We start from the raw sequence: 24,641 nt of genomic DNA, 5'->3' as shown, positions 1-24,641 counted from the left end.
CCAACTCCCCGGCTCGAGCTGCCTGACGATACTGTGCTGGACATGTTGATGTGATGTGCAGCTACTAGCTCCATGCACTTTATCACCCGCTTTGACGTTTGCTTGCTTTTTCAAGGCTTGGGATTGGGACCCGACAGACTGAACTATGAGCTGAAGACGTACTGCAACACGTCAGGCTCTAGACTATCTGACTATGTATGCATGTCAGAGGCTTTAGTGTTGCTGAAGGATTTACTCTGGCTTTACCAAGAGACTCAAGCCATCAGCTTGCAGTTTTAAGGATTTGGCGTCGTCTGGACTTTGGACCAGCTCAGCCACAATGCTATGGTAGAAACAATGTCTTCCTCGAAGTAGACAATCTGCCATTATCAAAGCTGCCGCCGTTGTTAACGAGAACGAGTGGCTTGCGTTACACCCAGAGCACAAGAATGTGGAGAGAATGCTTTTTGCTTTTTGAGAATGACTTGTCATGGTCGGCTATCCAACATCAACATGCCAGCCCTTCTTCAGTTCCCACTTTTCGATTGAAGAGAACCACAGAACTATATGAGCAGGACGTGATATCGACGATCATAGAGGAGATTTGGCGCATGAGATTGTAGTTGGGCTGCCAAGTGCCTCGCATTCGCCAAAGAAGTTACGATCTGTCTGACCAGGTTCATCTGCTGCGATAATGCCCAAGGCGGTGATCTCTCCAACTGTGCAGCCGTTTGTCGTTGCATCGTGTTTCTTTGCCGGCGATCGACAATGGCCGAAGCAGGCTAAGCTACAATCGCAGCCCGCAACGCTTTTTCTACAGGGAGCAAGAAACCAGGTCCTGTTCCTGTGCTGGAAGTACCATTAGGCTTGGTGTACTTGGACAATGGGCAGGGGAATGGGCATGGCAGGCAGGGGGGCCTGGAAGGAAGGGGAAAAAGGCACAGCACGCCAGAGACATGGGTCTTGAGTTATCACATCGTGAAGAGAGCAAGGGAATAAGAGAAAGAGAGAGACAAAGTGATGCAAGACATGCGGCGCTTGGAATGTGAGGATATGATACTACTGTAATGCTGGGTAATATGGAACTGAGGTTAACAAGACAACATGTTGACGAACCAATGTAAATAAACTGAGAACCCTTTTTGCTGATAAACATCTGTAAACAGAAAGGGTCTTCAAAAGAGAGAAAGAAACACATTTTTTCTTTGCTTTTCTTTCTCCTTTAGAGTAAAGACTGGGCTCGAGTTACTATTATTGGGGCTTCAATGGAGCTGATGTGATTCTCATCATTTCCCCAAGTCTTGTCACTCTCGTGGGTTCATTCTTTTTCTCGCTAAGAGCATCATGACCTCATCTAGTCACACGGGCCCCTACAGATCAGATATTCCTAGCGTACAATACGAGGGTCTAGAAAGGTGAGTGTCTATACAGAAAGTTGGAGTGATTGCTGCGTAGAATTAATTGCCTTGAGAATCACAAAGAGAACACTGGCTGGTCTAAACACCAGGCTATTCACTTGGTATATCACCACCACTACAAACAGAGTACAGTCCAATAGTAACATCCGTTACTGTATCCGTAGGCAGAGGTTGAATTAATTCTTCCCCCCTCCATCATGTACCTAGAGGCATCCACAGTGACCCGTCAGTGGATGCATAAGCAGGTGCAGGCACTTTAGTAGAGCCTGAGCCTTGTGCCCTGTCTCTATGTCTAACTCGAAACGGATTATGGTCTAATCTACCCCTGGCTTGGCACGCAAGGATGAACGACCGACCCCCTCCCCCTCTTCACTGGTCTTGTCTTGTCTTTCCTCGTCTCTTCCATCTCTTCTCTCGACTCTCCTTCTTGCCCCTTGATAACCGCTAAAATAATACCACATAAAACTTATCCAGGCACGAGGACTGTTTTGGCGTCTCCCGTCCCGAGCTCATCTGCGCCCAGTCCCAGCCCCTTGTCTGTTGTCTGTCTCTTCTCGGTTTTGAACTTGAAGCTCTGTACCTGTACCTGTCTGTGTTAGGCGCCTCAACCTTCAGCTTGGATATCAATGAGGCCACAGCTTTTCTGGACAGTATAGTGGAAGCAATTAATTAACCTAGCGCTGTGCCCTGAGATCGGACCCTTCAGTTGACCGAGTTCTAAAACAACCGGAGTTTGCTCAGAGTTTTGTTCTTTGGCTGGCCATGCTTGAGGAAAATCCCTAACATGGACCAGGGATCCCTATCAAAAACTACTGTACTCTAGAACTACCGGTTTGATAGGCCTCTCTCATGATCATCGCCTCTGATCGGCCAGAACAAGTTTAAGCAACTGTGGCGGTCTGGCGACCGAAACGATGATCAATTCCAATCACTACCCAGAACCTGCTGAGAGTTTCGGTTCAACTTGAAAGGAGACAAGGCGGTTTGTAGTTTGTACTACCAAACTGGGCTACCTCTATCAAAGGAACCCCGCCAACGCCGCCTTTTTGCGACGTCTCCGTTCCACACGGATTCATGAGGTGACTGACTGTTCAGATCTTTGGGAAAGCAGCAAGCGAGCTACAAGTAGACGGAAATTGTGCTTTATTGTCATTATTGTACGGATATGGCAGTGCAAAGTCAAAGCAACGTCCGTGGAAGTTGCCATTAAACGGGGTCATTATATTTAAGCGAAAGGGTCTTCATTGCTCATCTGCAGACCTCCAACGGTCTTGTCAACCGTCGCCGTTGAGGTATTCTATACCTTGCAGTATGCCGTATCATCACCAACAGCGATAGCAGGTTGTTGCTGATCCGTTATGGCCCTGGCCTGGTCACCCCTGTCAGTTCCCGCTGCGATGTGAGAGCCCGCTCTAAAAACGATCATGTTTTTGCATCCACTCTTGTCTACTACGAAGTTTCGCCCTCTCTGCCCCTGATCCTAGCCAATCTAGGTACGGCATGGAACCCTTCAGTTTGGTCTGTTCTGTCCCTAGAACATCTCTCTCCTTCCTTACATGCTGTGCCCTGGAAGTAGCCAGAATTATACCTAATAGCGAGGTCACATATTTGTTCAAGGCTGTTGCGGATGTTTGTTGTAATAACAGACGGCTATTAAACACCATCACGCGTTAGTTCTGAGGGCATCACCAAAAACACAGCTAAACCCCACTAGAGGCAATAGCAGTTGCTCTGGTCGACGTATTAGCTCCGGGGCTCTACACCCACTACTTTTACTGTACCTGTTGCAGCATACAATGGATGCCAGGCACCTAAACTCTAGCCACGTTATTGTACGAATCAACTGGACAGTATTCCCACCATCAGACAAAATCGTCCTTTTACTGGGCATCATCCGTCTCAATCACTGTTGTCGCAAGCTCTCTCATCTCAGCTCAGGTACCAACCGGTACCGTACCTGCCCAAGATACTACGTCCGTGAAAGTTGGAAGCCCCCCTTCTTAAGTCCTATTCTTGTTTCCTACCGGTATCCCATGATAGTGGTGCCGGACCCCTGATTCCTGCCTCTTTATGTCTAAACAGATTCGATGTTTGAGGCAGGTACCTTCGTCCAACTAACTCACTGTTGTAAAGCCACCATCGGCTGCCGTTATTTGTCACGTTTCTGGATAATCTCTTCCACTCTTAACGCTTTCTTCAACAGTGATAAATATTCAATAGCCAATCAGCCACAAACAGATATTTACTGAATGTGCAGTGATCCTCCATCCTTACCTACGCCCGCCATCCATCGCTTGTTGTTTCGCGTTCACTGTTACTGTTCGTTCCTCCTCCTATCTTTTTCTCCCCACACACACAGACAAGAAGGAGCCCAAGCCCAAAACCCACAACGCACGTCCCTGCAGCTTCCAACACCAACGATCCACCGACCGTCCCACGCGCCGTCTCTCCCTCCTGAAGTCCGCGTCTCAGCCGTGCATAAATCTGCCCGAGGATACAGATTGCATCCATGTCTAGTACCTTGCAGTACACTACCTGAACCGCTCCACGACAAGTACCTTCTTAGCTCAGGTACTTGGCCTGTCCGTTGCGTTGCGTTGCCTGTACATGTACAATTCTATCACCGGCCCCCCTTCCCCTTCCTACATCTGCCTTGTCTGCCACTATCACTACCACCACCACCACCACCGCTACCACCTCCACTTTCGTTATCACCATCAATCCATCCGCTGTCTTTTTGTCCTCCATTTTGCGCTTCTTTCTTCCTTGAACATTTGCTGTGCTCCTCGTGAGATCGAGGCTTTTCCCGTTCTTTAGCACTTTGCTTCGCGGCACATCGTCGCCCCCATTGGGTTGCTGTTATCGTTGCTGTTCAACTTCGCTTGTGTCCTTTCCTCCTTTGTCCTCCGATCGACCGTACCCTAATTGCGCGCTTGAACCGCCGTCCACGCCTCACAACCACCGACGAACCCGACCTCCTTGTCGCAAAATCGATTCTTTTTCGATTTTTTGATCATATCGCTGCAGTCCAACAATACACAGACAAGTATCGCTGTCTGCCCGCCTGGGCGCTTGCCATCATTCGACGACCTGTTCCACCCCCAACGAATTTTAACCCAGTTATCTTGGTCGGGACAAACTGGCACGCTTCTTTCAACTGTCCTAGACAGTTAATACGTCTCAAACCAGCACGACTGTAATACCACGGTCTATTGGAGTTCAAGGGGCATATGAGCCCAGACCGTTACCCTTTTGAGTTGTAGCAGACACATTATGTCCGTCATGTTGCAAACACCATCTCGAGCTTCTACCGCCTCCTCTTCCTCCTTCCAACCTATATCACGCCAGAACACTATGTCTTCTTACGACGGTTCGCGCTCGGCGCGCCAGTCGAAGCGCTATTCTATGTCGGCATTATACATGTCGATTTCCGCCAACGAAGGAGACCTCCAGATCGAAGATGACCTTGCTAAAGGTAGGTGCTAATCATTTTACACAGTCAGGAACCGAATGATTGACTTCTTTCACAGCACAAAAGGCGTTGCGCGATCTCAAATCGAAAATTTCATCACAGTCGAAGAAGAACTTCGTCCTAGAAAAGGATGTTCGCTACCTGGACTCTCGAATTGCATTGCTTATCCAAAATCGTATGGCTTTGGAGGAGGTACGCTTTCCTTGGCAGCTGAATGAACCGTTTCTTACAAACTCCTAGCAAAATGAAGTTGCCAGCCATCTTGAGGATGCCCTTGAGATGCAGCAGGGTGGTTTCCCGAACGACGATAAGACGCAAAAATACGGAAATCGTCTCTTTCTTCTGCAGTCTGAGCCCAGGCACATCGCTCACCTTTGCAGACTGGTCTCGATGTCCGAGATTGACTCGCTGCTCCAGACAGTCATGTTCACCATCTACGGAAATCAATATGAGAGCCGTGAAGAACACTTGCTCCTCACTATGTTTCAGGTACGCCTTAAGCTTATGATGACACTAGACGTTCAAATTCTTACATATTCTAGTCCGTCTTAACATACCAGTTCGATAACACGCCAGACTACTCATCATTGCTTCGCGCCAACACGCCCGTTTCTCGAATGATGACTACATACACTCGAAGAGGACCTGGTCAAAGTTTCCTGAAGTCGGTACTTGCTGATAGAATCAATGGCTTGATCGAATTGAGAGACCTTGATCTTGAGATCAACCCGCTCAAAGTTTATGAGCGAATGATCGAGCAGATTGAGGAGGACACCGGCCAATTGCCTCCCCATCTTCCCAAGGGAATCACGGGCGAGCAAGCTGCCGAGAACCCCCAGGTTCAGGCCATCATCGAGCCCCGCCTGACTATGTTGACCGAGATTGCTAACGGCTTCTTGACGACTATCATTGAGGGCCTCGAGGAAGCGCCTTACGGTATTCGTTGGATCTGCAAGCAGATTAGGAGTTTGACCAAGCGCAAGTATCCTGATGCTAATGACCAGGTCATTTGTACTTTGATCGGTGGATTCTTCTTCCTGCGCTTCATCAACCCTGCAATCGTTACCCCGAAGTCGTACATGCTTATCGATGGAACCCCGGCCGAGCGACCTCGACGAACTCTGACCTATATCGCCAAGATGCTGCAGAACCTTGCGAACAAGCCATCGTACGCTAAGGAACCGTACATGGCTAAGCTGCAGCCGTTCATTCACCAGAACAAGGACAGGATCAACAAATTCATGCTTGACCTTTGCGAGGTGCAAGACTTTTACGAAAGTCTTGAAATGGACAACTATGTTGCACTTTCGAAGAAAGACTTGGAGCTCGAGATCACGCTCAACGAAGTTTATGCTATGCACGGGCTGATTGATAAGCACCACAACGAGTTGTGCAAGGATGACAACTCACATCTTGCTATTATTATGTCGGAACTGGGATCTTCGCCTCCTCAGCTCCCACGCAAAGAGAACAGGGTCATCAACCTGCCCTTGTTCAGTCGATGGGAATCAGCTATTGGTGACCTTACGGCAGCTTTGGATATCACCCAGGAGGAAGTCTACTTCATGGAAGCCAAGTCAATCTTCGTCCAAGTCATGCGATCCATTCCATCAACTAGTGGCGTAGCTAGGCGACCTCTACGACTGGAGCGTATCGCCGATGCCGCGGCCACAAACCGCAGTGATGCGGTGATGGTGCGCAAAGGTATTCGTGCCATGGAACTGCTTTCTCAACTCCAAGAAATGCATGTTATAGACAAGGCCGACCAGTTTAGCCTCCTTCGTGATGAAGTTGAGCAGGAGCTTCAACATCTTGGCTCTCTCAAGGAAGGTGTGATCACAGAAACTCAGAAGTTGCAGGAGGTCTACAAGACCATCCGGGACCACAACGTTTATCTCAACGGGCAGCTTGAGACTTACAAGAGCTACTTGCATAATGTTCGATCACAAAGTGAGGGCACGAAGAGAAAGCAACAGAAGCAACAAGTTCTTGGTCCATACAAGTTCACCCATCAGCAGCTCGAGAAGGAGGGTGTCATTCAGAAGAGTAATGTTCCCGATAACAGACGTGCGAACATCTACTTCAACTTTACCAGTCCATTGCCAGGAACCTTTGTTATCTCCTTGCATTACAAGGGTAAGTCGTTTTCAATCCGATTAGACCTGATGATACTAACATGAGACAGGTCGTAACAGAGGCTTGCTTGAGTTGGATCTCAAGTTGGACGATTTGCTGGAGATGCAAAAGGACAACCAAGACGATCTCGACCTCGAATACGTCCAATTCAATGTGCCTAAGGTGTTGGCTTTGTTGAATAAGCGTTTCGCTCGGAAGAAGGGCTGGTAAATGATCTATGACGACAATACGACTCTCGACCACAAAAACATCTCGACATTTATTGATCCATGTACTACGACCACATCAGACGGAAGGGCTTGGCGTTATGGATACTGATACCACGGAATTTTCTGCTCTCTTGACCCTGGACCACTAAGCTATTTAGAGGGCTTGTCACCATGGTTTTCTTTGTTAGTTTTCATTTGTCTGGTTGTTTTTTGTTGGGCATGAATGTTTACTCCATATCATGTATCGTGGTGGTGGATGTGTAAGACATGGAGCAGGGAGGATTATTCTTTTATATAACGTTTGCTTGTCTCTTGAACAGCGGTATGCTGCTTCGGCTGGTCCGCGGTGGGAGCTTGTATATGGCGCCCGATTATTTGTGCATGCCAGTAGTTTGCTCAGGAGATGGATTACACCCAGTAAGGGCATGGGAAGACGATCTGCATGGGGTTGAGAGGCCTAAGGCGCTCTGATAATGAACAGAAGGATTTCAATGTTTATAATATGAGTTTGGATTATTGTGACATTCCCACTTACTCCTGCAATATGTCTTTTAATCATGTTGAGTTCACTTTGTGTTTTCTTATGAGAATGGATATTGAAGAATAAGTAGATGGAAGACTGAACATCTCAGTACTCCTTAGAGCAAAAAAAATAAAGAATGGAATAAAATAAAAATAAAAATAAAAAATACTGAGAACTTCAAGGTAAATATGAAAGTCGGTGATTTTCTTGGGACCTACCTGGGCAGGCTAGGTTAGTAGCTGGTTGGTTGTGAATGGATGAACCGAGGAACGGAACTGAAGCTGGGGATAGTGGAGACATTGAAGTTAAGGAAGAGGGGCCGCGGTCGCGGGCATGCCCCATGAGCTACGGACAGGGAGGGAGCTACTGGATTCCCCAGGAACCTCGGCATCTCGTCTAACAAGGGCCGAGTGTTTAACTTGAGGTGTAGCTTACAGTACATCTTTACCTCCTTCATTCGTGATATCTTTCTCAACAGAACTTGTCATTTCACAACAGCTTCATCGCATTCTTGTTCTTGTCATAATCTCCCGACTCGTATACATATACAGTAAATAAGTTGTGGCTAGAACCATACAGTAATTGCCTATTGAGCACTGAGCCAGCTCTGTATCCTGCAGTTGCTTCCACTTGGCCCTACTTCTTTCTGCCATCATGGCTGGCAGAATTCGACAACCCGTCGATGAGAAGGCTTTCGAAAAGTTCATCTCTGAGAATGTACCTGACATCAAAACCCCGATTGACCTCAAACAAGTGAGTAGCTGGTTATTTCTCTGCGTCGTGTTTCATTCTGACGTCAAAGTAGTTTGGCTTTGGTCAATCCAATCCAACATATCAAATCACCGCTTCTGATGGCCAGCGCTTCGTGATGCGCAAGAAGCCGCCTGGAAAGCTCCTCTCTAAGACAGCTCATAAGGTTGAGCGTGAGTATCGCATCATGCACGCTCTCGAGAATACTGATGTCGCGGTCCCCAAGACGTATTGTTTATGCGAGGACGACTCAGTCATCGGAACACCGTTTTACATCATGGAGTTTCTTGATGGCCGTATCTTTGAGGACTTCACCATGCCTGGTGTAGAGCCTGCTGAACGTGAGGCTATGTGGCGCGATGCTGTGCTAACCCTGGCCCGGTTCCATGCAGTTGATTACAAGAAGGTTGGGCTGGAGAAGTTTGGCAAGCCTTCGGATTTCTATTCTCGACAGACCAATACGTGGGTGACTATTTGCGGAAGCCAAGAGAAAGCTGTCGATATTGAGACTAGGGAACCGGTTGGGAAACTGCCGTACTTTGAAGAGACTGTGCGTTTCTTCAAGAACGAGCGGCTGCAGCCCAAGGATCGGGCAACGCTTGTACATGGCGATTACAAGATTGACAACCTGGTGTTCCACAAGACCGAGCCAAGAGTGATCGGAATATTAGAGTATGTACCTCCTGGCTTTGCTTTCTTCGGTTGTGAGATAGGCTGCTAACAACTATTCCCTCACAGTTGGGAGATGGCTACCATCGGACATCCTCTCTCCGACATCTGCAACCTCCTTACCAACTTTTACTCAGCCAAAGCCCCCGGCTCAACTCCATACGACACATCTGGCTTCCTGCCCGGTAGGACACCCGGTCTTCCACAGCCAGAGCAGATTCTGGAGTGGTACACAGGGCAAAGCGGCTACGACCCTCGGCCTGAGGTACCATGGGGCATGTCCTTTAGCATCTGGAAGCTGGCAGGTGTGTGTCAAGGAATCGCGGCTCGTTATGCACTGAGGCAGGCGAGCAGCGAGAAGGCGAGACAGCACGCTGAGACGAGGGGATCTTTGGCCGAATTTGCCTGGCAGTTGGCTAAAGAGGCTGGTGCTGAAGAGACAGCGGCAAAGTTGTAGGATGTCTGTTACATCTTGAAGTTTTGTGTACGGTTTGCTTCGGTGTCTCATATGGTTGTCCTGAGTAAATGATTGTATTTCTTTAGCCAGCCATAGGCTACGAAGCTAAAATAAGGTCCCTTGTTGAATACTATGTTATGCAAATGATTGGGCCAAAGTGTTTCCTTCAGACGTAACGCGAACAAAAAAAAGTGATATTTAATTACTCCATCTCGTTGAAGCCTAGCCACTGCTCTGCCTCTATTTGGGCTATTTATCCATAGAGCGGTGGCTTCTGGTTGCTGTTTTGACTTGCAACATCCCAGGATTCAAATCCGAAACAATCCAACGGTACGGGTGTTGATAGTATGACGTTGGACTTTGCGAATAATAGGTTTTCTGTGACAACACAATACTTGACCATTTTCAAGAAAGAATGCTATCAATCTGCTCAATTGATCTCCATCTTGCCTTCACCGCTTGATAGACACTTATACATGCCCCATAGCGCCTGTCTGCAAGAGTAGAGTCTTTTAGAGGACCATTCCACGGCAACAGCGTCTATCTTATCGCTCGCTACGCCAAAAAGGGCCAAAACTTGATTCCACTCAAACCTGCGACAACGCGACACAATACTCCCTACCCTACCCTATCCATTCCATAACTTAGACATTACATTACAATACCTCCATTACTTAACTCCTCTACAATTGCTTAACCTACTGGCCGATTCATGGCTAACAATACTCGCCGGCGCATCATATTGCCGGACCCCTCAGCAGATGAACGTCGCCCTTTACTGAGTAGGCTCAGTACTGGCGGCCCCACGAACCACGAGGCCCTGTATAGTTGCATGACAGACCCCCATAGCCATTTGCCCGTGTATACCAACATTCACCGTATCCGTCGCGATATCATCAGCGTCGTTGAGGATTATCTGAGCCTCGCCCAGCTGCAGGACCTGAGAATTAATGTTACAGTTGTCCGGCCATTGGTTGATAAGTTCTATGGCCTCAACGACATTTCCATCAGTAAGGCCAAGACAAAGAGAGCCAACCTAAGTCCTGTACTAACCAAATCTCACAGTATACTGCTTGCTGGTCAATCGTGCACAGTTCCTGGATGAGCAGTCTCATCTGAACAATCGTCACAATGTTAACTTCACTCGTGCTACTCTATGTGAGCTCATCGCCACGCGCATTCTGCGACGCTTTGGTGAAATGCATGACGACGGCCATGATGGCCTCCTACTACTGGCTCACATCCTCGTGGCAGGCTTCGAGCCCTTCCAGAATGCTCCAGACGAGATTCGAGATGAGGCAGAACGGACAACTTCCTGGGTTGATTATAAGACACTGCCCTCTTTGGAGATCGCCATCGTCACAGAGAGCAAGCATTTCCTAAGCTCAGCCACTTGTCAAAAAGTGGTCAATGCTATTTACGAGGGACGCATTGTTTATACTCCTTCAACATTCTGGGACATCATTCCTGACCACTACAAGCTGAAGCCTATTTCCATTTACGACCCTCGCGAGTCACCCCTCCTTAACCAGTATCGTCTGATCGTCCCTCGTACCCGAAATGTCCTCGAGTCTATTCAGTTCGCCGTGTTACTCGCCCTCTATGTCGCCGTCATGGTTCTTAGAAGGAAGAACCGCTATGGGCCAACTGAAGCTGCTTTTTCTATCTTCGCCTTTGGATGGGGATTGGATCAGTTTGCCACTATTTTGGCACATGGATGGTATGTTACAAGCACATCTGTCGTTGTAGGCTACTGACACATCATAGGAACGTATATACCCAAAACCTCTGGTCCTTCCTCGATGTGGCCTTTGTCTTTATTTATTGGGCATATCTCATCCTGCGGTTCCTTGGTTGGAAACTGGGTGATGCCAACATGGACGAGCAGGCATTTGATGTGTTGGCGCTCGCAGCTCCCGTATTGGTTCCGCGCCTGGCCTTTAACTTGCTTAGTGACAACCTGGTGTTTTTGTCTCTAAGGTCAATGATGGCAGATTTCTTCTTCCTAACGGCCCTCTCTGCCTGGTGCTTCTTGGGCTTCCTGCTATCACTTCTTTGGCTTGGTGAAGGAGCACACCCTATTCTGTAAGTTTCATTGTGTCACCCAAGGTGCAACACGACACTGACGCGTACTAGAACAATATCGAAATGGATGATCTATATCTGGTTTGGACTAGATGGCACAGGTATACATCGATCGGTAAGCAACCTATTATTACTATTGCCAGACTGCGTTCTAACCAATTCCCCAGACCGAGTTCCACTGGTTACTGGGACCTTCTGTTATGGTTACGTTCGCTTTCCTAGGAAATACGCTCTTCCTTACTATTTTGGTCTCTATGCTATCCAACACCTTCAGTACTATTTCGACCAATGCTATAGCAGAAATCAGCTTCCGACGAGCGGTCCTTACCCTTGAAGGCGTCAAAGCTGACGCTGTGTTTGCATACCAGCCGCCCTTCAACATCCTCGCTGTTTTCCTATTCATACCTCTTAAATTCGTCGTAAGCCCGCGCTGGTTTCACAAGATCCATGTTACGGCCGTCAAGATCTTGAACTTACCTCTGCTCCTGATCATCGCTGTTGCCGAACGTCGAATACTTTGGCCTTCTCGATCGATCGAAGATCCTAGCGAGATCAAAGCTCCACCGCCTACCAAGAGCCAATTCTGGAAGAAATGGCGATTGACGGTTCACAGAGATCTTCGCGCTGTGTTCCAAGTTCCGCCACCTGACACTGTACACGACGATATCGCAGTCGACGATGACCTTACTCACCATCTCATCCGTCGCCAGTTCACACGTGGAGCTACGAATGAGATAGAACCACGAAACATGGAACCTCGAAATATGGAACCTCAAAACCGTCCTGATCCTGGAGGCCGACGCCCATCGAGACGAGACTCCATGTTTCCCGGTATTCCGCCACAGAAACTGCGTGGATCGTTCTCTGAAAACGATATGTTTGAGGGAACATCGGATAGGATAGCAAAAATGGAGAAGTCGATACGGCGCATGGAAGCTATGTTGTCGCGCTTAGTTCCGTCCATGGAAGACGCTATCAGTGACGAGGAGCTGGAGGAGAGTGGCACGCTTAAAGGAGAAAACACCGCAGAGTCATCGTTTAGACAAGAAAAGAAGAGATGAAAGAAGCAACTTATTCTTCTATCTAAGATACAGAAAGGCAGAGCTCTTATAGCTCTGCTACCTAGCTAGAAGGTTCTCTCTAGGTAACCTTCATCATTTAACAAACAGCAAATGCTTATACAAGCATACGGCAAACAGCAGGTGCTTGTACAAGCAGCTAGGCATCAGGTCTATCCAACATTTAGAGGAGCGGAAGATCAAGATTCATAATCGCTGCGCGGTTTATGTCTGGTAACTGTTTAGGAATACGCTTGCAGTGATTACCTAGTAGGCAATGATCAATAGGCAGCTTTTGCATTGAATTTGCTTGGTTTCATTTTGACACAGATTTAGTGGCACTGCCAGAAGCAAACTTCCTTTGCCTCACCAAACAGCATAACCTTTCTTTCCTAAGAATACCAGAGCACTCGCCTGCTGGCTTCAACTCAATTTCTCACGGAATTCCCTTTCAGTAGCCCAGAATTCATTTCCAATCTGCACCACCAATATGTGTACAGTCACATACTTCAAGCATAAGAAATGCAAGCACACCTGGGTCGTTCTCACAGAGCCCTGCGAGCCTTACATGGGCCTCAACACCTGCCCAACCTTCTGCGACGGTACAGCCAAAGAGCCGCCCAAGTTCTACAATACAAAGAGTCGGCCTTGTCCTCGGTGTCAGCTGCACGGCGTGTACGATCGCAACTTGGTTCGGATGGTGGAAGCCATGGGATGGGGAATCAAATGGGGGGTCGGACCAGGGAGAGACGACTGGGGCTGCGAAATGAAATGTGTGATTCTTTGAGGGATTGTGGTGATTTGTCTTGTGCGAGGGATTGGTGACATGGCTGTTCTAAGAAGTTTCTTCAAGGCCCAAGCATACAAAAATAACATCGACCATGAACAGCAACTCTCTTTAAAATACCAACCCATGCCAACCAACCACTATAACTACCGATGCATTACAAGTCCTAAAACTTTTGATTTGTTCTTCTCTGGTTCTGTTACCACTGATGCTTTGGTCTTCTCTGCTGTATTCTAGATATATCACGTGCCATGCCCACTCAGCGCCATCACAAGTTTTCAATCGTAAATCCATGAAGTATCGCCACAACTACAGTCTTCTTACACATCGAACACCGTACACAATGCTTCCCACACCAGATACTTCTCACGTCCCATATGAGCGGGTCTACGAACCAGCCGAGGACTCATATCTCCTTTTGGATACACTCTCGTCCGTTTCTGAGACGGAATATCTACAAAGTGCCTTTCCCAATACTGCACCACTCGTGGTGGAGGTCGGTACAGGCTCAGGGGTTGTCCTCGCCTTTGTCCACGCACATGCACAGAATCTCTTTGGCACACGACATGTTCTCACAGCTGGCGTTGACATGAATGCCTTTGCGTGTCGTGCGACTGTTGGGACTGTAGCAAAGGCTGAGTCTGATAACCCCAACACCCATGCCTCGTACTTGGGCTCGTGCATGGGGGATCTTACAACCCCATGGCGTGAGGGCACTATTGATGTTCTTATCTTCAACCCTCCATATGTACCGACGCCTGAGATGCCTGCTAGGCCAGAGTCATTTGTTGCAGATGACCTGGGAGTCACCGCAAAGCCCTCCTGGGATGACGATTCATACCTCCTGGCTTTGTCATATGCTGGTGGCCTAGATGGAATGGAGACAACAGATAGGCTTATCGAGGCATTGCCACGAACTCTATCCCGCCGTGGTTGTGCGTACTTGCTCCTCTGCGCCCAAAATAAGCCCGATCAAGTCAAGAGTCGGATTGAGAGCTTTGGACCCGAATGGCGAGCTCGCACTGTTGGCACAAGCGGCAAGCAGGCCGGATGGGAGAAATTGCAGATCGTGCGGATTTGGCGAGAGTATGCGAAAGCTGCGGAGTAGGAGAGAAAAAGGAAAATGATGCTGCCATGACTTGAGACTTGCAAGAGCATGTATTCAGATATCTTTGTATACCTACCAAAAGGCGATACCCACTCAAAGAGGATGCAGATTCATACAGTTTTATGGCTAAACAACCCGAACGCCAAGTTCCATTTAGAAAGTGATATCATCGCGATATCGTATCCACTCCATGGATGATGCGCCTTTGCGCTTCTATCCTCGTCCCCTTTCCCATCTGATCTCCGATCTCTTCGTGTCCCGTTCAATCTAAGGTCGTCCACCACGACCGCGGCCACCGCCGCGTCCACGTCCCCTAGGTCCGCCTCTGCCTCGTCCTCCTCGTCCGCCACGCTCGGCCTCCTTGCGGGCCTTGTTCTTGGGCTTGGGCGCGTCGTCGATGAGTAGTGTGTCGAGGGGTAGTGAGTCGGGGAGAATAAAGTATCGGATTGTAGAGCCTCGAATGTTCATTGTCTCGAGGGAGATGGGCTCCTGGCCCTTGATAGTCATCTTCACAGTACGAAGAGCCGTATTCATCTGTGGAGAGACGGAAGAGATTGTGCCATGGATGATGGTGCCTGAGAATAAGTTAGCGCGCTACTGCATTCCTCCAAGCTCAAGAAATAAGACAAGAGCTTCCGTACCATTTTTCAACTCAATTGTCACCGTCTCGTTGGCGCATTTCATCAGGAATCTGTGAGAACCAAGTTAGTCCAAGAGCTCCAACTGGAAAATGAAGCTCAGCACAAATGAGGTGCAGCGCATAGAATGGGAATTGTTCGTACCGGACGAGCTTCATATTGGCGATCTAAGAGTAGGAATGAATATGCGCTTAAACTGCTTGTAGTATTTGGTGGTGGTAAAGTAGGAGTTTGTTAGGCGCGTCGTCGTGAAATTGATTCGGCGTGAGGCTGAGAGGCTGCTACCACGACTGCCTGAACTGTCGGTCGGAAAAATCGAGGCGGAGCTTCTACCGCTGGCACGTGATCGATCTGTAGCTCTGATGTTGACTCCAGTATGGCAGCCAACGTTTTAGATGGATTTAGGACATCGAAACGATAATTATCAAGGGGAAAATACTCATTGAATCACAGAAACGAACGTCAGAGAGTCTTGCCAGTAAGATCATTTATCTACCATTTTTAGTATTGAATTCCAATTCATATCTTAATTTTTGGTTCACAAATATAAGTCAACTCTGGACATGCCTCCACAATTGTTTTGATCGTGACCCATTGAGGCAAAGATCAGTTATCGATAAAAGGACCCGCCGTTCATTCAAAGCCTTAGCGATTGGGGACTAGACGGCCATATAAATTGCAGCCTCGCCAACTTGAGTATGTCATCATTAACAGCTCGCCTCTTGCCTGTACCCCGGGGTCTTCCTCATTCCCTTTGTTCTTGACCGGATGCTCGGGGTCGGATTTCCTAGTTCTTTCCCACAAGACTTTTTGTTTGCCTAGGTATTCACTATTGCTCACCGCGCACCCCGCCTTGGAAGCTGCCGCCTGCTGGCTCTCACTACCCCACCATCTTTCGCCTCGGGATCGAGTGGAAGCTCATCGGAGCTCTTCCCTTCCGACACTACCATTCTGTATCCTATACAGCAACTGTCAGCATCGTGTATTTTTTCGACTGGGGCGACATCGCCAGGTTGTAATTAAGAGGCAAACATGATTTCGGGGCGAGGAACAGCTGGCGCTCGGGGTAGGATTCGCCCCCCTCGTCGCATTGTGCGCGTAAGTATGGACCTAGAGCAAGAGCTCCATGACCAACATCACAACAAGTAGCTTGTGCCCTGGCTTAAGATCGCAAACTAACAACTGCATGTATAGCCAAGCGAGGCCGGCGAAGGCTCCGACTTTGAAGCGTGCTGGAAAATGCTTAAAGAAGCACTTAACGACATCCACATGAAAAACTGCAGTCGGCTATCTTTCGAAGAACTCTACCGAGCGGCCTACAAAATCGTTCTTAAGAAGAAGGGAGAGGTCCTTTACGAGAGAGTTAAGACCTTCGAGGAGGAGTGGTTTGCCGAACATGTCATTCCACGAATTCGAGAATTGTTCAGTAAAAGTCTGATCAATATTGGAGGCGAACGAACCTCGGCGACATCGGTCAACGAGAGACGACAGACCGGGGAACGGTTTCTCAGGGGCATACGTGATCGATGGGAAGACCACAACATGTCTATGAACATGACGGCAGATATACTAATGTACCTGGATCGTGGCTATACCCAGCTCGAGGCACAACGAGTCCCTATTTTCGCCACCACTATCGCGCTTTTCCGAGAGCATATTCTACGATCATCTTTGAACACCAACACTAAAGACAAGGTCGTCGATATTCTGATATCGGTCTTGCTTGACCAGATTGACATGGAGCGCGAAGGAGACATCGTCGACAGAAACCTTATTCGAAGCTGCACGCGTATGCTTAGTAGCCTTTACGAGACCGAAGACGAAAAAGACAGTGACAAACTCTACACCACTGTTTTCGAACCCCGTTTCCTTGAACATAGCAGAGTCTATTATGCTGCCGAGTGCGAGAAACTGCTACGCGAAGCAGACGCCGGAGCTTGGCTGAAGCACACTCAAATGAGACTAAACCAGGAAATTGATCGTTGTCGAACCACAATAGAGCTGGAGACGTTGCCAAGAGTCACATCGACCATCGATGAAGAATTGATAACCAAGCACTTGGGTGAATTTCTGGCTCTGGAAGGAAGTGGACTGAAGTGGATGATTGACAACGACAAGACCGAAGAGCTCTCTATTCTCTACAAACTCATTTCTAGAGTGGACTCCACAAAGGTAGCGCTCAGAGATATTTTGCAACGTCGCGTGGTTGAGCTTGGACTCGAGATCGAAAAGGTCCTGAAGAACACTGATTTCTCGACCGGCCAAGGCGAGGGCGATGAAGGAGGTGAGGGCGAAAAGACAAAGACACTGAACCCTGCTGCTCAGCAGACTGCGGCTGCAATCAAATGGGTGGATGATGTACTTCGCCTCAAGGACAAGTTTGATAATCTCTGGACCATTTGCTTCCAGGATGATCTTATTATTCAAAGTGCTCTCACCAAGAGCTTTTCCGACTTCATCAATATGTTCAACCGGAGCTCTGAATATGTGTCACTGTTTATTGATGATAACCTCAAAAGAGGTATCAAGGGCAAGACAGAAGCAGAGGTGGATACGGTTTTGGAGAAGGCCATCGTCTTAATCCGGTATCTCCAAGATAGAGACTTGTTTCAGACATATTATCAGAGACACCTGGCCAGACGACTCCTTCATGGCAAGTCTGAAAGCCACGATGTTGAGAAGCAAATCATCTCTCGAATGAAGCAAGAACTTGGCCAGCAGTTCACTAGCAAGTTTGAAGGCATGTTCAGAGATCTGGTCACGTCTACGGAGCTGACTGCTGGCTACCGTGACCACATCCGTGATGTTGGAGACGGTAGTAAGACTACGGATCTCAACATCAATGTTCTTACCACGAACTATTGGCCACCTGAGGTCATGGGTCGTTCTTCGCAGATTGGCGAGGGCTCTCGTGTTACGTGCACATACCCGCCTGAATTGCAACGACTGCAGGCGAGCTTCGAGCAATTTTACCTGACGAACCGCAATGGACGTAAGCTTACCTGGATCGGTACAACTGGTAGTTCTGACATCAAATGTACTTTCCCGGCCATTCCTGGAAAGTCTGGCACGCTATCGCGAGAGCGGAGATATGAAATCAATGTGCCGACCTTTGCCATGGTTGTCCTGCTCCTCTTCAACGATTTGGAGGATGGTGAATCATTAACATTTGAGGAAATTCAAGCCAAGACCAACATTTCGAACCAGGATCTTATGAGGACTTTGACCGCGATTGCGGTAGCTCCCAAATCTCGCGTCTTGCTCAAGGATCCGGCCAACAAATCGGTAAAACCTGGCGACAAGTTTACTTTCAACGCATCTTTTCAAAGCAAGACTATTCGCATCAAAGCGCCCATTATCAACGCGGTGTCAAAGGTAGAAGACACGACGGAGAGAAAGACTACCGAGGAGAAGAACAATCAAACGCGAGCTCACATTGTTGATGCAGCGATTGTGAGGATCATGAAGTATGTGTCGCTTGTTCTTATCCTGCCGCTTATGCTCAGACACTAACCAACTCTTGCAGGTCTCGAAAGGAACTTCCACACTCTCAGCTAACCAGCGAAGTTCTCTCTCAACTCTCAGGTCGCTTCAAACCTGAAGTGTCGCTTGTTAAAAAGCGAATCGAAGATCTTATCGCCAGAGAATACCTCGAGCGTCCAGATGAAGATGGCGCACCCTCTTTGTATCGTTACGTGGCATAAAGCATACAGACCACCATCACATAATCACACGAATCATGAAATAAAGAAGTCGGTATTTCCCGGACTTGCGCGGCGTTGGGATTGCAAAACACTGCTATTCATCTGCAGAATATGGGTGTCAATGGAGATGTTTGCTCAACTCCAGCGGTATTGGAAAGGTTTTCGAGGAAAGGAACGGGAATCACAGGGATTTATATGCACCATTGGCATGGAGAGCTAGCACTGAAGAACACGCAAAAAGAGTATCTAGAGCGTGGAAGACCATTATCAATCTAAATAGGCATTATTGTATTTTTCCTTCCTGTACAGTTTCTGCCATTGCGTATAATAGTGTTGAGCCAGCATAAATGTTTGCGAAAGGCCTCTTGTTCACCGATGCCGAACCAGGAAAACAACTCCCACACTGGAGAAAACCTATACATGAGAAGATGAAAACATTTCTAAATTTAAGATATATTTGCACTTCAATAATGGCATTGATGTCTTGCAACTGCGTCGAGGGCGTCGTTCGAAAGTTGCCATGATTAGTCACGTGACCGTATTTTACACAGCGCCTCACCTGCAGCCGCTATCATGATGGAGATCTTGCACCACCAACGATCTAAACCGCCTCTCCCGAAGAATACCCCCATTAATTATCGAGAGGTCTCCTCCTTTCACTTTCGCTATACCATAAGGGACGTTAGACGACATTTACCTTATTTGAGACAAGAGACGCGAGCGTGAAAGAGTCACCGACACGATGCTCTTCTTCAGGTACCTACACACACTCACCCATGTACCATGCCGCACCCCACGTTCCTCAAGCTAACACTCTTTCTCGCACAGCTTTTTCAAGACCCTGATTGACCATGAGGTCACTGTAGAGCTCAAGAACGATATTCAACTCAAGGGTATCCTTAAGAGTGTGGATCAGTACCTCAACATCAAGCTCGACGACATCCAGGTTGTGGAGGAGCTCAAGTACCCTCATCTCGTACGTAACCTAAAGAGAATTTCTTACTAGCGATTGGTACAGGGGGAATTAACTGACTGATTTTGCAGAGCTCTGTTAAGAATGTCTTTATTCGAGGCTCAGTCGTGAGATACGTCCACCTTCCTGGTGCGTCCGTCGACACCCAGCTGCTGGAAGACGCCACCCGAAGAGGTAAGTTTTTTCTTTTTCTTTTCTGTTTCTGACGCCTCGTGAAGTTATTGAGCTAATATTCGGTGTTTTACAGAAGCGGCTGCTCAGCAAGCCAAGGCGAAATGAGCGGTTCGAATGAATGGATGAGAGGAAGAGCGAATTAAGTAGGAATTGACTTCTAGATGTCAACTGCATTAGAAACGAGATGGCAAAAAAGGAAGGACTCATGAGGCGTTGGCTCCTGATATGGATAATGAAATGCTGTTCTTTTCCTCTTCTCAAAATGCTCAGCATTGCGAATAGTTCGAGGCCTAGGTGAGCTGGTTGTGACAACTGGACACAGGTTCATGTAAGCAGGTATCCGGAATTGTGACTCTGGCTCGCAGACCACCCAAGATTTATTCAGTTTCTCGCTACAATACAAAATCTACTGTTCATCATTTCAATATAATCGTTATTACCAAAACGCCCCCCCTGCCTTGCCTGGTTTACCGTCCCACAGTTCTTTCTCAGCCACTTGGTCGTTATCTTCACCTTCAATAAGCGGTATCACCAACCCAGCTCGTCTCCTCTCTGACAGCCAACGATCTATCCACCCCTTCATCCGCTTTCTTGACTGCTCACTGCCTACATTAACTGTTGGCACGACCTTTTCAATTCTCAAACTCATGAGAAACATAGCTAGTTCTCGGAAACTACTATGCTCTGAGTATGGGACACCAAAACACATGGCTTCCTTGGTGCTGCCTCGTTGTGGAATAAAGTCCTTGTACCCGAAACGCGTGCGCCATCCCTTGTCGTGGAGGATCTGCTGAGTATGAATGCTTCCAGGAGGAGTGTTGGCACCAATAGCTTTGCCCGCTGGTCGAAAGTTCCAACCGCTGGGGCGAAGTCCAACTATACGGCTGAAATACGGCTTGTAGCTATTGAGATACTCTTGAAGAGTCTCGGCACGAATCTCCATCAACATCTGCATGTGCACTTGTGCCTCGAGAGGGTCGGATGTTAGGAGCGCGGAGAGCTCTGGGTCGTCAAGCTGTTTACATATTTTAATCTTGCCAGGCGATGCAAATATTTTAGACTTTAGAGCTTTGGCGATGGAGATGCAGATGCGCTCCTTGCCAATCGAGTAGGTGCCACAAATCACGAGCAGACGTTGAGGCGGCTTGTTCTTGGTATCGACCTTTCCAGCCTCATCAGGTTTTGCATTCGGGAAGAATTTGCTGACCGCGGGAGTGCCCTGGCCACTGGCTTTTTCCCAAATGTCGTCCTTGCAATTGGGGTCAGGAGACATTGACCCACAAAGGTCGGCACAAGCTTTAATGACATCGTTCTGGGGCGGAAAGGAGTATCGTGGGTTGAGGTATGTCGTATCCAAATAGCAAATGTCAATCTTTTGTTGTTTAATCTTCCCAGAAATGGAATCAGAAATCTCCGGTTTGAGAAGAGGATGCTTAACATGCGCAGGACAAGCTCTGAAATCTCCACAATGCAATATACGCTGGACACGGCTGTTGGTTCCTTGTTTCATTGTTTTCTCGAAGAGAAACAATGAACTTCCTGGACAATGATTTGCTGGTATCATCGTAACGGTCGCACCTTCAGTCCCCGGTATGTCGTAGGATTTATCAAACTCAAGCTCGACAACCCACTTCGCCGCCGTGCGTAGCTGATTTCTGACAAGACTGCCAGTGACCTTGCTGCAATATATGGGACCATGACACCATCTTGCTGTCAATCCGATATAGTGGTCGCTATGGAAATGGCTCAAAAAGTACGCTTTACAACCTTGGACGGCACCATAACGGAACGCATCGACGCAGATGGAGAAACCAGGCATAATTTTGTAGAAAGGACATGTCCTCTCGTAAGCTTGCTTTCCTCGTGAAGCATACTCGGCGGCGGCAGCCTCTTGCCATGCCGAGTCTTCAGCATTATTGGACATGAGCTTAGAAAAGGCCGTTTTAGGAGCTGGGCCAGAAGTCTTGACATCCAAGGGATTGGCCTGGCCAGGTCTGGGTACGGCGGCACGCGCGAATCGCTTGCCGACTTCAGTTGATTCGACCTCGTGATTTGGGGTGGGCTTTGTAGGGGAAGGCTTCTCTGCTGTTGCTTTCTCCTTCGGTAAAGGGATTGGGTGTCCATCGAGGCAGGAATTTACATGTCGTGTCGCCTCATCTATGGAAATCCCTGCCAGACTGCCATTGCAAATTGGACAGCTCTCCGTCATGGAATCGTCGTCAAGGGGATCGTCGGCCAAATCTTCGCTCGAAATTCCTGCTTCTTCCGCCTCTAATCGTGCCTGCTCTTTCATGAAACGCATTACTCGCATCTCCTCTCCCTCCAAATCGTTTAAATCGGGTAGTTCTTCGTCTGTTATATCTTCAAAGTCGTCAAAATTTTGGTATGTCGAATCTTCCTGTTTCAAAGCCGGGGTACTAGTATCTGTCTCTTTCTTTTCATCGCTCTTAGTAAATCCGTCCGTCGGGACCTCTTTATGCGGGGAAAACTCCGTACATTGGCCTTGTTTTTCAGACTTGTTGTTTGTGGCTTTGATTTGATCAGGTTCATCCTCGCTGTCTGAGTCCACGAAGGGAGTCTTGATCTTGGGTTTCGTTGACTTCTTTCGTGGTTCGTCATCGCTCTTAACAGGTGATGAGCGGTCTTTAGTTACAACTATCTCTTCAACTTTCACGGAACATTCCTTTTTAGTCGTTTGCTCGGATTCTTGACTCAATTTTCGTCTTTTGTTTGGTGAATCAGTTTCGTTGAAACGAGTCGAAATGTCAGCGTCATCGGCAGTGTAGAGATCCTCAGTTTCGGCAATCTCTTGTGATTCTCCGAGGAAAAGAGAAGTTTCATGTTTCTCAGCCTTTTTGAAGAAACTCAGAATGCTCTGATTGGCTTTGACGGGCTTCTTGGGCAGTTGTGAAGCTGAAGAGCCCTTTTTTGGTGTATGCGATCGGATCGCTTTCTTTGGGGCGACCATTGTGAAAACCAGCGAATCGAAAGAAGAATTGATGGCAGATTTGGAGGGTCGAAATTGCAACAGATCATACAAGAAAGCCTCGATGTCTAATTCTTCTCAGACGGAGAGATAGAGTTGGTTGAGTCATGTAGTGATCCCTTGGAAAAGTAGCAAGGGGTCCAGACAAAGTGGGATGAGCTTGAAACTTAACGCGAAAACGCGGAAGGTGGCGAATATGGGTTCATCGCGCTATCACGTGACGGTAGTAGAGAGCAAATCTAAGAGAGGTCTGGCACCCCCGGTCGGTCGGAAGTCTTCGAGTTGAGAATAATCTAGGCTCCCGAAAAAGATTCTCATAATTAACAAAAATGTCCGAAGACATTCCCCTCCCTGACTTCGAATCCGGGGATCTGGCCCAAGGTTGAATTGATGCTGCACGTGGAGACATTTACTTCTAGCGCCAATGCGATATGATACTTGAATGAAACAAGGGACTGTTCCATGTCGTAGACGATAATCGATTAAGACCCTTGAAACTTCGTAACCACCACAGCGCTGGCTCTTTTATAACTTTGATTAGCAGATATGCGATGAAAGCCTCCCTCTTTTGAGACGACAATCATTCTGTTTCTTCCTTCAAACTACAATCGACCAGCTCACTGGCATAAAAAGCCGGTCACTATCTTACCTCGACATCCTCTTTAACCATGTTTCGGTCAACAGCCCAGATACAGCACGTATCGCTAGTCCCAAAAGGCACACCAGCCTCCAAAGCTGTCGAGATGCTTCATGACCATGTCTTTTTCATACAATGCGATCCCTATATGACCAAATACGAAGCTCTGCCAACGCCGGAGCCTGCTCCTTCAATCCCTGACACGCTTGAACTTAAACCAGTTGCGCAACCGGACTGCTACTCTGTAACAGACAGAGTTCACACGCTGCCAGCGGGGCTTTGGGACTCTGATGTGGTCAGCACTTATGAGTTTATTGACCTAGAGAAAGGCGTCTTTGTGAGAACGCGGGGTCCAGTGGGCTTGGTGTTGGAGACAGTATGGGAGATTGAGGAAACTGCTGATGGGGGGTTGAAGATCATCGAAAACGTCACCATTTCATGCTCCAGGCTGATGCTCGGCATGATCAAAAGTTCATGTGAGGCTGGATGGAAAGGAGTTCATGGCAAGATGCTAAAGCGGTTGGAGGGCACTTCCTAAGAAGTCATTACGGAAAGAGATGGCCTTAGATGAGCTGATGATAAACATGAGGATAATAGACAGATGAGTACTAGCTGACCTCATGACTATAAATGGACGTCGCTGCCTGTCAAAATCATCCACTCTAAGTCTGTAAACTCACGCATTCGCTTCCAAGCACAGTCCTAGGCAGCCGAAACTTACTCAGATACTTCAGCCCTTTGTAGGCATCCGTTGCAGCCTAGCATATCACATTCCAAGAAAGGAAATCTCATCATCATCTGACTTGAATTAAGCTTACGAATGAGTCACATCTATGATTCCTCACTTTATACACTTTTGCCCTCAGTTACAAGGCCCC

The 24,641-nt window shown here is 47.9% G+C and overlaps 8 protein-coding genes across 8 annotated transcripts; 6 read left to right on the top strand and 2 right to left on the bottom strand.

Annotated features, from left to right (window-relative positions):
- Window positions 1-4,670: 4,670 nt before the first annotated feature.
- Window positions 4,671-9,613, top strand: B0J16DRAFT_259322 (uncharacterized protein; the record flags this gene model as incomplete). The annotated part of the gene is made up of 8 exons (XM_046123207.1): window positions 4,671-4,872; window positions 4,928-5,061; window positions 5,110-5,358; window positions 5,412-7,005; window positions 7,055-7,211; window positions 8,358-8,490; window positions 8,543-9,159; window positions 9,226-9,613. 8 exons carry the CDS (start codon window positions 4,671-4,673, stop codon window positions 9,611-9,613), a joined length of 3,474 nt encoding a protein of 1,157 aa, XP_045988715.1.
- Window positions 9,614-10,224: 611 nt separating this feature from the next.
- Window positions 10,225-13,019, top strand: B0J16DRAFT_12428 (uncharacterized protein). The gene is made up of 5 exons (XM_046121657.1): window positions 10,225-10,623; window positions 10,679-11,333; window positions 11,381-11,698; window positions 11,750-11,813; window positions 11,866-13,019. Exons 1-5 carry the CDS (start codon window positions 10,326-10,328, stop codon window positions 12,757-12,759), a joined length of 2,229 nt encoding a protein of 742 aa, XP_045988714.1. The 5' UTR covers window positions 10,225-10,325; the 3' UTR covers window positions 12,760-13,019.
- Window positions 13,020-13,886: 867 nt separating this feature from the next.
- Window positions 13,887-14,651, top strand: B0J16DRAFT_260066 (methyltransferase domain-containing protein; the record flags this gene model as incomplete). The annotated part of the gene is made up of 1 exon (XM_046123233.1): window positions 13,887-14,651. The coding sequence occupies one exon, from the start codon at window positions 13,887-13,889 to the stop codon at window positions 14,649-14,651; it is 765 nt and encodes a 254-aa protein (XP_045988713.1).
- A 44-nt stretch (window positions 14,652-14,695) lies between these two features.
- Window positions 14,696-15,569, bottom strand: B0J16DRAFT_278156 (uncharacterized protein). The gene is made up of 3 exons (XM_046123827.1): window positions 15,434-15,569; window positions 15,293-15,342; window positions 14,696-15,226 (listed from the first exon to the last, which is right to left on the bottom strand). Exons 1-3 carry the CDS (start codon window positions 15,445-15,447, stop codon window positions 14,919-14,921), a joined length of 372 nt encoding a protein of 123 aa, XP_045988712.1. The 5' UTR covers window positions 15,448-15,569; the 3' UTR covers window positions 14,696-14,918.
- Window positions 15,570-15,980: 411 nt separating this feature from the next.
- B0J16DRAFT_295953 (Cullin) lies at window positions 15,981-19,418 on the top strand. The gene is made up of 3 exons (XM_046124428.1): window positions 15,981-16,387; window positions 16,484-18,756; window positions 18,816-19,418. The coding sequence occupies exons 1-3, from the start codon at window positions 16,322-16,324 to the stop codon at window positions 18,991-18,993; spliced, it is 2,517 nt and encodes an 838-aa protein (XP_045988711.1). The 5' UTR covers window positions 15,981-16,321; the 3' UTR covers window positions 18,994-19,418.
- Window positions 19,419-19,511: 93 nt separating this feature from the next.
- On the top strand, window positions 19,512-20,571 carry B0J16DRAFT_295948 (uncharacterized protein). Its single transcript, XM_046124427.1, has 4 exons — window positions 19,512-19,749; window positions 19,822-19,969; window positions 20,038-20,140; window positions 20,214-20,571. Exons 1-4 carry the CDS (start codon window positions 19,736-19,738, stop codon window positions 20,243-20,245), a joined length of 297 nt encoding a protein of 98 aa, XP_045988710.1. The 5' UTR covers window positions 19,512-19,735; the 3' UTR covers window positions 20,246-20,571.
- Window positions 20,572-23,269, bottom strand: B0J16DRAFT_327371 (DNA repair metallo-beta-lactamase-domain-containing protein). Its single transcript, XM_046126094.1, has one exon. It carries the CDS (start codon window positions 23,106-23,108, stop codon window positions 20,577-20,579), a length of 2,532 nt encoding a protein of 843 aa, XP_045988709.1. The 5' UTR covers window positions 23,109-23,269; the 3' UTR covers window positions 20,572-20,576.
- Window positions 23,270-23,354: 85 nt separating this feature from the next.
- Window positions 23,355-24,417, top strand: B0J16DRAFT_327369 (uncharacterized protein). Its single transcript, XM_046126093.1, has one exon. The coding sequence runs from the start codon at window positions 23,795-23,797 to the stop codon at window positions 24,299-24,301; it is 507 nt and encodes a 168-aa protein (XP_045988708.1). The 5' UTR covers window positions 23,355-23,794; the 3' UTR covers window positions 24,302-24,417.
- The last annotated feature ends 224 nt before the right edge of the window (window positions 24,418-24,641 follow it).

The sequence above is a fragment of the Fusarium flagelliforme genome (genome assembly GCF_020744385.1).
Source record: "Fusarium flagelliforme strain FIESC 12 MPI-CAGE-AA-0113 chromosome Unknown B0J16scaffold_1, whole genome shotgun sequence".
Classification (NCBI taxonomy): domain Eukaryota; kingdom Fungi; phylum Ascomycota; class Sordariomycetes; order Hypocreales; family Nectriaceae; genus Fusarium; species Fusarium flagelliforme.
Note: the sequence above shows the minus strand (reverse complement) of the source record. Positions and strands in the feature narration are given on the sequence as shown.

What these genes read in the sequence shown, in the direction of transcription:
- B0J16DRAFT_12428 (XM_046121657.1), top strand. Translation starts at nt 10,326, where the DNA reads ATGGCTAACAATACTCGCCGGCGCATCATATTGCCGGACCCCTCAGCA. An exon ending in CCTCAACGACATTTCCATCA is followed by an intron (nt 10,624 to 10,678) that starts GTAAGGCCAAGA and finishes CAAATCTCACAG; the next exon opens with TATACTGCTTGCTGGTCAAT. An exon ending in GCACAGGTATACATCGATCG is followed by an intron (nt 11,814 to 11,865) that starts GTAAGCAACCTA and finishes CCAATTCCCCAG; the next exon opens with ACCGAGTTCCACTGGTTACT.
- B0J16DRAFT_278156 (XM_046123827.1), bottom strand. An exon ending in GACAATTGAGTTGAAAAATG is followed by an intron (nt 15,227 to 15,292) that starts GTACGGAAGCTC and finishes ACTTATTCTCAG; the next exon opens with GCACCATCATCCATGGCACA.
- B0J16DRAFT_295953 (XM_046124428.1), top strand. Translation starts at nt 16,322, where the DNA reads ATGATTTCGGGGCGAGGAACAGCTGGCGCTCGGGGTAGGATTCGCCCC. An exon ending in CCCCTCGTCGCATTGTGCGC is followed by an intron (nt 16,388 to 16,483) that starts GTAAGTATGGAC and finishes CTGCATGTATAG; the next exon opens with CCAAGCGAGGCCGGCGAAGG. An exon ending in GCGATTGTGAGGATCATGAA is followed by an intron (nt 18,757 to 18,815) that starts GTATGTGTCGCT and finishes CAACTCTTGCAG; the next exon opens with GTCTCGAAAGGAACTTCCAC.
- B0J16DRAFT_295948 (XM_046124427.1), top strand. An exon ending in AGCTCAAGTACCCTCATCTC is followed by an intron (nt 19,970 to 20,037) that starts GTACGTAACCTA and finishes CTGATTTTGCAG; the next exon opens with AGCTCTGTTAAGAATGTCTT. An exon ending in GGAAGACGCCACCCGAAGAG is followed by an intron (nt 20,141 to 20,213) that starts GTAAGTTTTTTC and finishes GGTGTTTTACAG; the next exon opens with AAGCGGCTGCTCAGCAAGCC.
- B0J16DRAFT_327371 (XM_046126094.1), bottom strand. Translation starts at nt 23,108, where the DNA reads ATGGTCGCCCCAAAGAAAGCGATCCGATCGCATACACCAAAAAAGGGC.
- B0J16DRAFT_327369 (XM_046126093.1), top strand. Translation starts at nt 23,795, where the DNA reads ATGTTTCGGTCAACAGCCCAGATACAGCACGTATCGCTAGTCCCAAAA.